Source organism: Parus major, chromosome 2 (genome assembly GCF_001522545.3).
Source record: "Parus major isolate Abel chromosome 2, Parus_major1.1, whole genome shotgun sequence".
Lineage (NCBI taxonomy): Eukaryota > Metazoa > Chordata > Aves > Passeriformes > Paridae > Parus > Parus major.
This window is the reverse complement of record NC_031769.1, coordinates 103,611,862-103,625,697: the sequence shown is the minus strand read 5'-3', so window position 1 is coordinate 103,625,697 and position 13,836 is coordinate 103,611,862. Positions and strand designations below refer to the sequence as shown.

Here is a 13,836-nt window from a genome sequence, read left to right as displayed (position 1 = left end):
ATACAGTAAACTTTGCAGTTTGTAGGTTCTGTAGGGAGAATGGTTTTAGTGCTGTATTAGTTATTATTGAAACTGAAACAGTACTAGCTCCTTGACCTACAGTGGCACTGTATATACATGCCAGGATCTGCACTTTGAGTCGTACTGGTCATTGAGACAGGTAACATTCAATGAGGTTGAGATAAAACATTGGCTATCACAAGAAAAAATGTATAAAATTCCCTGAAAAATTAGACAGAAGTGAACAGTGGCTGCTAATCCCAGAGAAAGCAAGAGGGAGGATATGTGCTTGCCTTACAGCGTGGCAGTTACTGCCAGCTGAGAGTTTAAGTTGGACTTGCTCCCACAAGAATCCCAAGTCCATCTGTCTGTCCACCACAGGGGTTTGTTTTAAGCCCAGGCAGAATTGTTCTAAACCATTCCTGCCAATGACCTGTGAACCGGGCTAGAAAATGTCTCTGTTTTAACAGCAATAATGCATGATGAACTCACAATCCCATATGGAAGTACAATTTACAGAGGACAAAAAAAATCTCATGAATGTTTTATTCCCATCCGTCTCCCCTCAATGTGAAGGCTACTCTGCTTTTGTCCCCCTCCCACCTTCTCCCCTCCCCCACCTCAAATAAGCAGATGCAATCAAGGTGAAATTTATTTTGAACCAATTCTGCAAAACAGTTCAACAATGCCATACTTTATAAAAATACTTAGTTACATAATTAAACTTATTACTATTTATATAAAAAGTGTGAATGTGAATTTTAAACTCTGTTAAGATAAGAACCACATCAAGGTCTTCAGGTGAAACAAATAAATTTTCATAAACATACAAACTCTTTTGGAGAAGTTTTATAATACACAACCATTTACAATGAACACGTTCATTAAGTTAGTGTTTTATTCCTTTACTATACAAGTGTTATTACAATGAACTGTTCCATTCAGTAATTAAAAATCCATACAATGCCAGTGTCATTTTTGGCATTTTTTGTTATGACTGTATTAATACATAAACTCATATGATTGTGTTATTAATTTTAAAATATTTAGAAAAATTAAAATTTCTTCATATTTTTGGGTTTTTTGAGTATTGTGTGTCTGTATTTTTTTGTTTTGTTTTTGTTTTTCTTACAGAAAGCCCTTTTAAAATTTGATAACCATAGATGTATAGTTGATGAGCAATGATGAGGGAAAATGAAAAATGATGGCACTGTTTCTACACAGACCTATTTGGTAGTTGGATTCAATGTAGTGTAAACCCATGAATGTTAAGTTTAGTACCAGAACTGTATTACCAGCTTTTCTGAATTCATTTGTTGGATAGTTTTACAATGATGATATGAATTCCAAGCTGGTAACTAAGAGTGTTTCAAAATTAAAGTACATAAGCTTGATCAGAAATTCAAGAACCTCATGCTAATTGTTGAGTAAAAGACATGACATTATTGCTTGATATGTCAGTAGCCATAAAAGAAGATAAATCTAGATGTAGTGTCAGCTGGGCTGAATGCCAGCAAATTTTATTACTTGGACAATATTAAATATATTGTATCCCTTTACTTTTTAAACTTTCACATTTTCTTTCATTTATTTTTAGTTAAATAATTCTGTAGGAAGGGCAGAAGTGGGAAGAGCAACTGTGTGTGTGTCTTTATAGCCAAGAAAAGCAAAAGTGCAATCAAATCCCTGAACTAGTGACAGATAGCACTTGTGGCACCCACCCTTGTTAACACTTACAAGCCACATACAACAGTACCAAACCTGTCTCTGAAAAAGGACTAAGAGATGGCCATTTACCAGCTTCAGTCTTGTTTTCCTGGTGAACTTTGTTCAGGTGGTCTTCCCATACAAAAGCTTGCTGTTTCATTGGAGCTTAAAAGATTAAAGGCTTTCCCCCCATGATTGTATTACATAGCTTCAAGTTCAAATATCATCATACTTTATCAACACAATTTTATAAAATATTACCTCATTTTCTAGTTACCTTCATTATTCTTAATCAGCTATGCAGAAAGAAAAAAAGGAAAAATCTCTCATGCTACTTTCCAGTTATATTAATACAAGTATTAACACAGTGCATTATGCTCTCTAATCTCACTATTGAGGTCTACCATTTAGATCAAGTTTCTCATTCACTGTTCCAATTTCTCTTTTTACCTGCCTACCCTAATTAAGTCCATGAAAGTGGAAGCTTAAAGATCGAGACTATAAATCAAATACAGTTGTACCATCTTTCGTTTTGCAGGGGTGGGGGCACACACACGTAGTTTTAAACACAGGGAGTTTTACTGAACTGGAATAGAATTGCTTGGTCCCACAATGTTCTTCTGCTTTAAAAAGGCCTCACCCCAAGGACACTGATTCCAGACAATTCCCTCATTAGTAGTAGAATGATTAGCAAACACTGGGAGAATAAAGGATTTGAAACATTGTTTTTTCTGCTATTGTTCACACCAACACTCATTTTTTCTGCCCCGTATTTTCAGTAAGCTTCCTTTGGACCCTGAAAAGAAGTTGGGAAAGAGGAAAAAATAAAAACATGTCATTGGTAAATCGTAGTATAACACTTTAAAAGTGGTTTTGTGCAACTGCATTATGAAATTCCAGTTTGCCATTAAGAGCATGCAAAGTAGCGAAGATTTTCTTTCCTGTGATTTCTTAGAGACTTCAGGAATTCTTTGCAAGTCTTTTACATTTGGCAGATTTGTGCATGTTATATAGACTGTTGGCTTATAAATTGTCTCCAGGCTGGTACTGTGGTTCTGTAGCAGTAAAGTAGTCCTCCAAGAAAGACTGTATATACTCAAATGTTGGTCTCTCATCAGGGTCCTTCTTCCAGCACAGTTTCATTAACTCATGGAGAGACTCTGGGCAGCCTTGCGGACAAGGCATCCTATACCCACGTTCCACTTGCTCCAGAACTTCTCGATTCACCATTCCTGAAAAGAAAGCATATTTGCTCTGAATGACATTATGCAAAGAACAGTTTACCAAAGTTTTTCAAGAATCTCTGCAGCTGCAAGGCATGTGATTCTATCAGAACAGAATCTTTAATGAACACACTTTATAGTGTGAATTAATTTTTTTCATTTTACATTAAATACATTTTCTGAAAATTAATTCAGTAAACTGGTAATTCCTCAACACCTGGTACTTTTCCCTTTCTCCCTCTCCCACTGTCTTGGACCTGTCCTTTCAGAAAGGAGACTCATGTACAAATAGCTTCTCCCTGCCTTAGGTTCCACTCAAGGACCGCTTAATTTGAAATCAGGCCAAGAAGAAGGCTTTATATATCCCTAACGGAACTGCCTTACAAATTCCAGATCCAGCAAAATATCTGCTAAAAAACGTTTCGTTTCAAAAACTGGTTTAGCAGGTCCAGTGTACTGATGCTCTCTGTAGCCTGGGAAAATGTCAAAAGTAGAAATATCAGGGACAGATAGGAAACATAAGGATCCCCACTAATTTGAAATAAACTGTCAGTCACATTTAAAAGTGCTATTATGTTAAAACTCTTCAAAATATGCAATATTTCATCTGAAAATAAACAAAAATATCTTTCTGAACAAAGGAACCAGGGAGGTGTGACTAAGCTTTTGTCTCTGCTTGTCAACTGTAGGCTCTGAATGAAGGGAAAAAGTACAAAAGGTAACTTCAGAGGCACAGAATACAACAAAGAAAATAAAAATCTATTAAATCTTCCTGTTACCTGGATATGGCACTCTCCCCTTAGTTACCAGCTCTGTCAGTAAAATTCCAAATGACCACACGTCCGACTTGATTGTAAACCGACCATACAATGCTGCTTCTGGAGCGGTCCATTTAATTGGAAATTTAGCTCCTACAAACATTGGAAAGACAGATTCTCAATTTTCCCTTGCTAATCCACAATTTGTTTAAACTTCAAAATATTTGGAAAAAAATAATACACTAAAAACATTTTTATACTTTGCTTTATTGATAAAATTCAAGGTAGTATAGTATTTTAGTATTTCTCAAACTAGGACAGCAACTACTGGCTACAATATCTGGAAGCACTAAAGACATCTGAGAGTCTTATTTACATATGTTTCAAAAAGTGAACCTGATGAACAACATCTCTGGAATCTCATCTCTCTTCAAACTGTAGCACATTTTATCCCCCAGAAATAATTAAAAATGCTTTTTGAAAGCATAAACAAACTGCCACATAACTTTGAACAAAGGAACTTTACTAGGATTACACCTAGGCAAGGAGCTCACCTAAACATTGTTGTGAAAGCACACTTCCATGCATGATCTTTATCCATGAACACACAATACACAAGCATGTGCTGCTAAATGTAATAGTTCTAAGCAACTGAAAGGCAATCAGTCTTATTAATTAAATAAATAAACTGGCCTTACCTTGTCTCGCAGTGTACTCATTGTCCTCTATTAACCTTGCTAAACCAAAATCTGCTATTTTACACACAAGATTGTCTCCTACAAGAATGTTAGCTGCCCGGAGGTCCCTGTGGATGTAGTTCATTCTTTCAATGTAAGCCATGCCGTCCGCAATCTCAAAAAGAAAAGTGTTATAAAAGGTTATTTTTCATGACTATATACATCTCTCCCAAGCATTAAGCTGCACCCCTTTATTTTAGCTCCATTCCCATTGTGTAAGTATAGGAATTATAACATAGCAACCAAGAGCTTGGCCCTGATTAGTGTGTCTGGCTGCTAATTGCAAGCCAGACTGTTTCCTTTCTGACAAATTACAACCCACAAGAGAAGGTGTAAGACAGAGCAGCATACAACAGCCAGAACATCCAATAATTTTGTTTAGTTGATATCTAATACCTCTTCTCTAAGCACAAAATACAGTTTTTTCAGTACCTGAGCAGCCATGTCGACCAGCTGTGGGAGTTTTAAGTATTTTCCTTCCCCTTCTTTAAGGAAGTCTAGCAAGCTGCCTGTAAAACATGACACATTTTGGGGGAAAAAAAAAGGAAAAAAACAAAAAACATTAACTTGACCTGAAAACTCAAGTGAGATTTTTTTTATTTTTTTATTCTTAGACATTAAGATTGACACATTTATCTCATGAAATCTGTACTTGTAAATCCATCATTTACCAGAATATGTGACCCAATGATCATGCCCATAGTTACCTCTGCACTGGTAACTAGTTACTGCAATTCTATCCAAGTGGTTTGGATCCACTTCAATGATGCAAGTAACTAAACACTAATAAAACAGACAGCTGTTTTTGGCAACACATTAGAATTTTTCCAGTGTTGTTGGGATCAGTGCTCCTCCTAAGCTGGAGAAAGCTGGACTTTCTTCCACTGTGAGATTTATAATTACAGAACAAAAAAACCTCTGCTCCTTACTTACCTTTTTTTGCCAGCCCAAATCATATATTAGAGAAATTATTCTGAATTTTTTTCTTTTATTTTCTTACATTTGCTTATATTTGCTTTTCCTTTCTTACAGGGAAAACTATTTTCCGTTCTTTACGATACCTTATTTTCTCCCATTTATGTAATGCAATTGTACCCAGAACATTACATGAGCAGTACCTGAAATCAGTTCCAAGGACCTGTGCTTCTGTTAAGACAACAACCTTTACCTGAGCAGTAAAGCTTTATCTCTATAAAAGTTTTCCCTACAGGCAGCATTATGTCACATGAGGTAAGAACATGACCTCTTTCCTAAGAACCTGGTGAAAATTGATAGCTACTCGCTCTTGTCACAGTCTACACGACAGTAACAAAATTACAAGTGTGGCCATGGTGGGGAAAGAAACTACTTGACTGCATATCCTGAAGTGGATTCATAGTAGCAACTCTGAATTAGAGTTCTCCAAAATAACTTTTGTGAAGCTGTATTTTTGCACAGTGAAAGTGAAAATGTGGCAGGCCAGACCCACACTGCCGCTGCTGTTTGTTGTGTGTGTTTGCACAGACTTTTTCGGACATTGGTTCATGAGATCAAAGGACTGAAGAGGAGCAAAGATTTCACGCTGATCTCTAGTAACCTGTCCACAGTGCAAAAAACAGTTGGATTGCAGTTTGTACCTATTTATTTTCCTTGTAAAAGGGGAAATATAAAAAAAAAAATAAATACTTCTACCAGCTTAGAACAAAGAAGTTCTATAGGTTTTTTGTAAAATGTTAAAAGTTTGTCAAAGGAAAGCTACAAAAAGAAGCTTCCAACAGCATTTTGAAACCACAATTTATACAAATTACAATTCTTTACTTCTGCTTTTGCAAAGTAACCAGTTCTGGTAGTAAAGTTTGCTTTTGTTTAGACAGTTATAAATATTTCATTCCTTATTGCCTTGCTGAAACCTGATTTCTGAACTATGAAAACTGATTTTGCATGGCTGTCTAGTGTTATTTAGGAACAAAAATGCAGAAGGAACTTTTTAAATTTTCTGTTCTTTTTTTACCTTTGTAAACTTATACAACCCTTTAAAAACCCCATCCAAACAGGAAAAAAGCAAACCCATACATTTGTAGTGCACTGAACACCACTAGCCACTCCCTTGCTTCTGTATCTTACAAGGATAGCAAAATTTCTCTGTGAGTTGAATAGAAGTCTTTTATAAGTATATGAATATTAGTATTTTATAAAAAATGGAATAATTGACTTGGAAATCTGCTGCTTCTTAACACTAATATGCTTATGATGTTTATTTCTACATTCTGCCTAAATCTCTAAATCTCTGTTTCAGCAGCAGGGGGAGGGGTACATGATATAGAGCAAAGGAAGAAGGATCAAAGACTAAAAACAAGGGGATAAAGGAGGGAGTCTGAGGAAAAAAACCCTCAACCTTTTTAAAATTTACTATTACACTGCTGGGAAAGAAACACTAAAAACTCAAAGCTCAACATGCTCTGTTGTTAGCATGACCTGTCTACAGACAGCCATAATTTTATAATAATATCCTCAGCTACACCATTCCATTTAAAATGTGATGGACTGTACACACTAAAAATGAGGAGAACTCCCCCGCCTCCAAATCTTTTACTTGGAAGATTAGCAAGGGTGACACAGATGTGCAAAAAAAAAACATAGCTCTGCCCATAATCTAAATCAGAACTGCTCCAAGTAGGTCAAGCATTGCTCATTTTAATTTAATCAAAATTAACACTTATACTCCAGTTAGCTTTTACCTAACATTAATTAAACATTTGATTTACTGCTGAGCTCTTAAATAACCTTTTAAATGTAGTGTTTCTAACTATTCTGTCCCACACCTTTTGTCATGAATTCAGTGACGATGTAGATAGGCTCCTCAGAAACGACTGCGTATAGCGGAACAAGCTTGTCATGTCGTAGTTTCTTCATGATCTGAGCCTCCTGCAGGAAAGCTTCTGGCATCATTGTACCAGGTTTTAGTGTCTTGATTGCTACTTTTGTTGTTCCATTCCATGTTCCTAGAGAAACAGATCAGGTTTTATTCCCCACTGTAATAGCGAAGAAATTTTCTGCTGAAACTTTTTTTGCTTCTGTTTTCTTAGCTAATAGAATAATTATAAACTAGAACTATATTGAATATTGATTTTACCAATACATGCATGATCGTAACTGGTATTTTTTCCCTTCATTTCTCTATGAAATTGTCTTTTCAGATCCCAATACTGATTTACTTACAATACTATTAAAACTTTCACAGCAACAACTGAAATGTGTCACATTAAGCTCTTACCCATCCATACTTCACCAAAACATCCTTGGCCCAATTTAACTTCCAGCCTTAAGGATTCTCTAGGAATTTCCCAGGCATCTTTTGCTAGTCCCTGTGTTTGTGGTTTCACAGTGGGACACACAGTTGTTAGCTTATGACACAGCCCATCGGCATGTTCTGGAAAACAGGAAAAATAATTAACAGCTTCACAGTTAAGGAGGGGTAAAACTGTAACAAAAGTAACATCTTAATATTGATAAAGAATTAGTCAATTTACTTTTTGTTGAAATCAGAAAAAAATTTTATAGTTGTGAATTTTAAGAATATGCTATGTACACAGTCCTTCTTCCTCACAATAGGCACAGGGTAACATTGGGACACTGGAACTTGGGCTTACCTCTGTAGTGTTTCACCAGCTTCTGCAGAGATTCAAATTGTGCTCTGGTTGTGATATAGTATCCACCATTGTCAAGTTTCCTGATTTTGTAGTGTTTTACATTATCACCTCTGACCTCATCCCAGTCACGTATAGAAAGGGAATAAGCACCTAGGAAAAAAGTGACATCTGGTGCTTCACTAAAATATTAAAAGGTATTTAAGGTATCTCCCCAGCTGTCATGGTACACATACATGGTGTGCACATTCATGTGTATCATGGGATAGATATAATAATGTTCACCTTGCTGGTGGGGAGAGTAGGGAATGGGAGAGAGAAGAGATACACAGACACATACATACCTTTAGTGGTTTCACTCTCTCTTACTAAGAAAATACCACGCTGGTTCCCAGGATTTAAAAGTAGCCTTTCTGCATCTTTCCTGCCCATCTTACCAAAATACCACCTAGAAAAATTTAAAAGAAAATGTGTAAATAAAAGCTTCCTATGCTTTGGTACTCACAAGCAAAAGCTTTAGGAATCTCAAGCACTGACTGGACTAATATTCCAAAACAGTTGCTGGGCTACAAGCATCCCAAAGCAGAAACAGATCAACAAAAGCAATGACATACATGTAATCAAAAGATTAAGACAACCTATTTCTATATGACTGTCATTTCTATCATTTACAAAATACATGTAAAGAAGCCTGTATCTGCAAACACTATGGTTTTCTGCTGGTTTAACAACAGACATCAACTGCTCTTAACACTGAAAGGAACACACTCCTCAGGCTAAGTTTACAGGCCAAGATGAATCAGACGAGACACTTTGCGGGGCACATTCAACACTGCCGCAGCTGACACCCCCTTCTTAAAAAAGTTTTGGTTTTATGTTAGGAAACAATATTTAATGCAAAGTGAGTGTGCATAAATATAATTGGATGACAGGCTCATTCTGGTTGGAAGGACCCTTGGAGTTCTCTGGTCCAGCCTCCTGCTGCAGGCAGGGTCAGCAATGACGTCAGACCTAGTTGCTCAGGTTGTAGTACACTTTAGGCTTGAAAATCTTGAAGGACAGACTATCAACCTGGGCAACCTGTACCACCTCCTGGCTGTCCTCAGGATGAAAAGTTTCTTAACTGGATTCAGCTGGAATCTCTCCTGTTTCATTTTCTGTTGCCTCCCATCTTTCTCTGCCCCAGTAGAGTGCACATTTTTCTACTGATCACTTAAGAAAAACCCTATGGTAGGTGTCATTTACTTCTCTGCGAGTAATATTTGAAATTGCTGAATCATTCTGATACCAAAAAGAACACAGATGTTTTAAAAGACTTGCATCTTTTCTTGCCTTCAGCTCTTTCACAAAAGGAGTTTTTTTCTTCTACACTCCCACAGTGTGCTCGTCCTGATGAAGACTCTGCACACAGCGCTGTCCTGAGCCAGTGATAATTTTAAGGTCCATATTCATATGAATCCCCAGACTTTGGAGTAAGACTTATTTCTAACTACATTTTATTTTTATTAGGTGCCTCAGAATTACAAAGTGATGTAAAGCATAAATTTCAAACATTTTTCTCTGTCACTATCATATCATCAAACTAATTTGACTTCATGAGTGATGGGAAAAGTAGTATTGGAAACTGCTGCACAGCAATGGCTTTGTGGGTGAAACATTTTCTGGGGGAGAAATATAGATAAAGAGGGATCACTTTGTCAGCCATGAGCAGAATGGCCTGTGCAATCACATGAGAATTTAAAACCTATTCTTATATTTTGTTGTATTTTCAGTTTGAGTGTTGAAGGAGATGTACAAAGTTAGAAATGGATATGAGAGCATACGTACTGTAAACAATTTGGATGTAACCCATAATCTTACAGAAGCAAACTTGAATCTTAGTTCATAACTTCACATGAAAATACCTCTTCCCTGGACTACAACAACAATTTACAAACTATATTGTAAAGTGCTGTTTTATTTCACTACCTATAAGTAGGGTTAAATTGCTTTACTTTTCAGAGACAATTAAACATTTATATTATGGTGTCATGAAAAAAAAGCACACAAATAACATGGATCCTGTCACAAGCAGTTTCTGCTATAAATGCCTCCAAGCCTAGAAAAGGCCGCAGACAAAATCTTAGCAACTTGGGGCTCTGTATTGCATTTGCACTTGCAACTCTAATTGCAGTCATAACACAAATCTACAAACACTGTCAAAGCACAGGGATAACAAACTCTGAAGCAAATGCACTTTATCCAAATACTGAGGGGATATATAATAAAATTAGCACTGGTTCTTTAAAATAAACAGTTTTAAAAAGCTTACTCATTCATCACCCTTCACTCTCTCCTCTAGTCATCACAAAAACTTATGACAAATCCCAGCACTCTGTTCTGGCCAGTGTTTAGGAGCCATACTTTCTTTGTAAAGGGCTATCATTTTCATTTTACCACCACTGCAGTTGTAATGACATAAGCTGTTATTGCATAGTTAAAAAAAAGAAGAAATATTTGACTTTTTTTCTTTTTTAAATCATTTTAAAACCAGATGAAACTCAAGGTTGTAAAACAACCGAGCATCTTTGATAAAATCATTTTTTAATAGCAAAGAGCCATGTGAGTGCAGCAGCAGCAACATGCTAAAGACTCAGCTTGAGATTCAGGAAACATGTTGAAAATCAGGCACTTTCCCCAGACTTGCAGTAGCAAACAGAGATGTGCACAGACCACATATCAGGGAGCTACTGATGGACAGTATCATACCTGTATATTGAAACAAGAGCTGTGCAACTTTATATTTCTAGTACAGCAAATACAATCCCTTGGAAAAAGCATAACCTAAAACTTCAGTCCAACCTACAGATTCCACATTTTTTGTGATTGTCTAAGCACTTCAGGATGTTAATAAATAAATGTAGAAAGTACTGGTACACAAAGCAATATAATTTTCCAAATTCACGGCAGTCAATTAGCAATTAGCATATCAAGCAATTTTGTCACCAAAAAGTTATTGCAGATTAATACATTAGCAATAATTGGGCACACAAATGTTTTTTTAGAATATAAGGTTAGGTCATACCAAGTACATAGCTGATCTTGACTCAGGGTTTGGCAAGTGAAAATAAGGATAAAAACCTTATTTTGATGGTGTGTTGTGTGAACTCTTTAGCTAAAACCCACCCATGTTTCCTTTATATCATACACAAAGTGTGCCCTACAATTTTTATCATTGTTGAATTCTCCCATCCTTTCTCCTTTAGCCCCGCATGTAGCAAGCGGGCATAAAACATCTGTGTGTGTCCACCTCATGCTTACTAATAATTATACCTTTGACATAATCCAAACAGCACTGCTATCCTCTCATTAATAGTATTCTCTGACTTTACTCTTAAATGTTACATATAATGAATTTAAAAACAGGATCACCACAGGGTATAAAGTGTGTCAGATTGAGAGGCTATAGTGTCTTACTCTTCTGCTTGAATGGAGTCTGCAGGAGCTACGTAATTGCTTGGGATGTAGCCTGTCTTTCCTGTAGCAATGGATCTTGCTTCCCACCAGTCTCCTTCCCTGCAATGAAATATCAGTTATCTCTTCCACATTTAAACAACACAAAATTCTGTAGCACTTGTAACACACTCGCATATGAAAGGCAGGGAAATTTAGGTAACATTTTATCTTAATTATGAGGGCATCTAAAATCGTTTGTGCTGCACCAACATACATCTTGTGTTCTGAGCAACACAAATGTCTCTTCTCTAATGTCTCTTAGAAATTTAATATTTTAAAGATTTGGGGCTTTTTTTTTCTTTTTTTTAAAATGTAAAACCAAAATGCTTTATGGCAGAGATATGTAAATAAACTTCTGAGCTGTCTAGTCTTCATCTGCCCCTCCAGATCAGAGAGTAACTCCAGGGTGCAAAGTTTGGGATGGAGCAGTACCTGTCCCCACCTTTTGTGCCCCAAAGGAGGTAGCTATGCCTTGCTGGGGCACGGAGAGAAAGTCAGTCACCCAACCAAGAAGATGCCTGGGGGTACCACAGTTGCTACAGTTCTATGTCTGCACCCAAACCCTCATCTCAACCTGAAAAGTTATTGTCTTAGCAGTATTATATATTTTAACCCCATGCTTGTTGAATACTGAATGTATTTAAAAAAACAAATAATAATAATAAAAAAAAAATCTATCTACCCTTCACTGAAATAGGATACAGATTTCCAAAAGAATTAAGGATCTAATTATTCCCAACAACCCAATGAGGTCTGTGAATGAGAACACTTACGTGTTATTTATTATCTGGAACCGTTCACCTTTCTTAAATGAAAGGTCATCTGTAGTTCTAGCTTCATAATCATATAAGGCCACAAATACAGTAACACCACCTTAAGAAAAAGGAAAAAATCCCATATGATATAGCAGTAATGTTGCAACACTTGATTTAAGGACTTGTCCATAAAGCAATTAATCAGTTTGGATTTGGAAGCAACTAAACACTCTGGGTTGCATCACATTTTGGAAGATAGATCAATAACCTTCTAAATTCTTAGGACTGCCTATAAACAGACATTCTGAAAATATGCTTCCACACCACAAAAGGCCACTAGACACATCACTGGAACTACATTAATAATTACAGCACTTATATACAGAAACTTACATGATGCATCATCAGTGAAAAAAAACAAACAAACAAACAAAAAAACCTAGCTTCTTTATTAAACTTGTTTCTTGTTAAGAAATGCAATTCTGGAAGAACCTCCACCACCACAATGGTGAACCATCAGCCACTAATTTTCACAGACGTGAAAGTTCCTGTTGCACTTAGCTATAAATAACTGATGCGTTCCCAACTTTTTGAGGTTACACATCAAGACCTACCCAAGGAACTGAACCAGAAATAGGAGTACTCTCTTGAGGACAAAGACATTCCTCTACTTCAGCACTGTTGATTTTTTTGATTCCACCAAGTCTCCCCACCCGTGAAGCAGACCCTTGCTGAGGATGATCCACCAGTGCTTTACTCCAGAGAACAAGGACCAAGACAGGTCACATGAAGAACAGCTGCACTCCACCAACCCTAAGGAATCTGCTTTCCCATCCCACTTCTGGTACAGGGCATACTGTTGAACAGGTCCCCCAAAGAGGGCAGATGTGAGAGAGGCAGATGGTAGGAAGGTTTCTACAGTTACCAGCAGAAAAACTTTTTCTATACTTCAAAGGACTAATCTTTAAAACTGGGAAGAGGGACAAGAGGAAGAGGGAAAGGAGAACAGGCTGTTTGACAGGTACAAGCTACTAGCAAAAACAAAAGAACCAAGTACCATAATTAGGAGAAAGTTGAAATAGAAAATAGACAAGTCAGAAAGACTTTTTAAGCCCTAGAAATGCTACTTCTCAGTCTAATGAATGTTTAAGAAGCCTAGTGATCATCCAAGCAATAACATTTTTAAATGTATAATACTACATTTCATATATGCACATATACATACCAGGATATACATGAAAGTCCACCAAGAGAACACACTGCATCTAATTTTAGATCTTACAATTAGCATGACAGTGATCAGAAAGGAAGAATACATAATGCAATGGCAACAATCTATATGCAATATTCTTTTGCAGTGTCACTTTTTGACATAATAGCTCCTAATCACCTAAATATTTTCATTTGGTTTGGAGTCTTCCTGTAGTTACAGTCTCTCAGTTTGCCTCGGCTGGAAATGAATTTACAGTACTGCTAGGCAAAACAGAACAAAATCCCCACAGGAGGTTAGAGTAATTGAGGTTTTTTTAAAAGTG

The 13,836-nt window shown here is 36.6% G+C and overlaps 1 protein-coding gene across 1 annotated transcript in view; it reads right to left on the bottom strand.

Annotated features, from left to right (window-relative positions):
- Positions 1-634: 634 nt before the first annotated feature.
- Positions 635-13,836, bottom strand: part of YES1 (YES proto-oncogene 1, Src family tyrosine kinase) — a 49,538-nt gene continuing 36,336 nt past the window's right edge. The window contains exons 3-12 of the mRNA XM_015618981.3: positions 12,320-12,419; positions 11,508-11,606; positions 8,396-8,499; positions 8,055-8,204; positions 7,679-7,834; positions 7,227-7,406; positions 4,858-4,934; positions 4,387-4,540; positions 3,710-3,841; positions 635-2,939 (exon numbers count right to left, since the gene is read on the bottom strand). Coding sequence (XP_015474467.1) covers positions 2,731-2,939; positions 3,710-3,841; positions 4,387-4,540; positions 4,858-4,934; positions 7,227-7,406; positions 7,679-7,834; positions 8,055-8,204; positions 8,396-8,499; positions 11,508-11,606; positions 12,320-12,419 — 1,361 coding nt within the window. The 3' untranslated portion in view covers positions 635-2,730. The remainder of the gene's footprint in view (positions 2,940-3,709; positions 3,842-4,386; positions 4,541-4,857; positions 4,935-7,226; positions 7,407-7,678; positions 7,835-8,054; positions 8,205-8,395; positions 8,500-11,507; positions 11,607-12,319; positions 12,420-13,836) is intronic.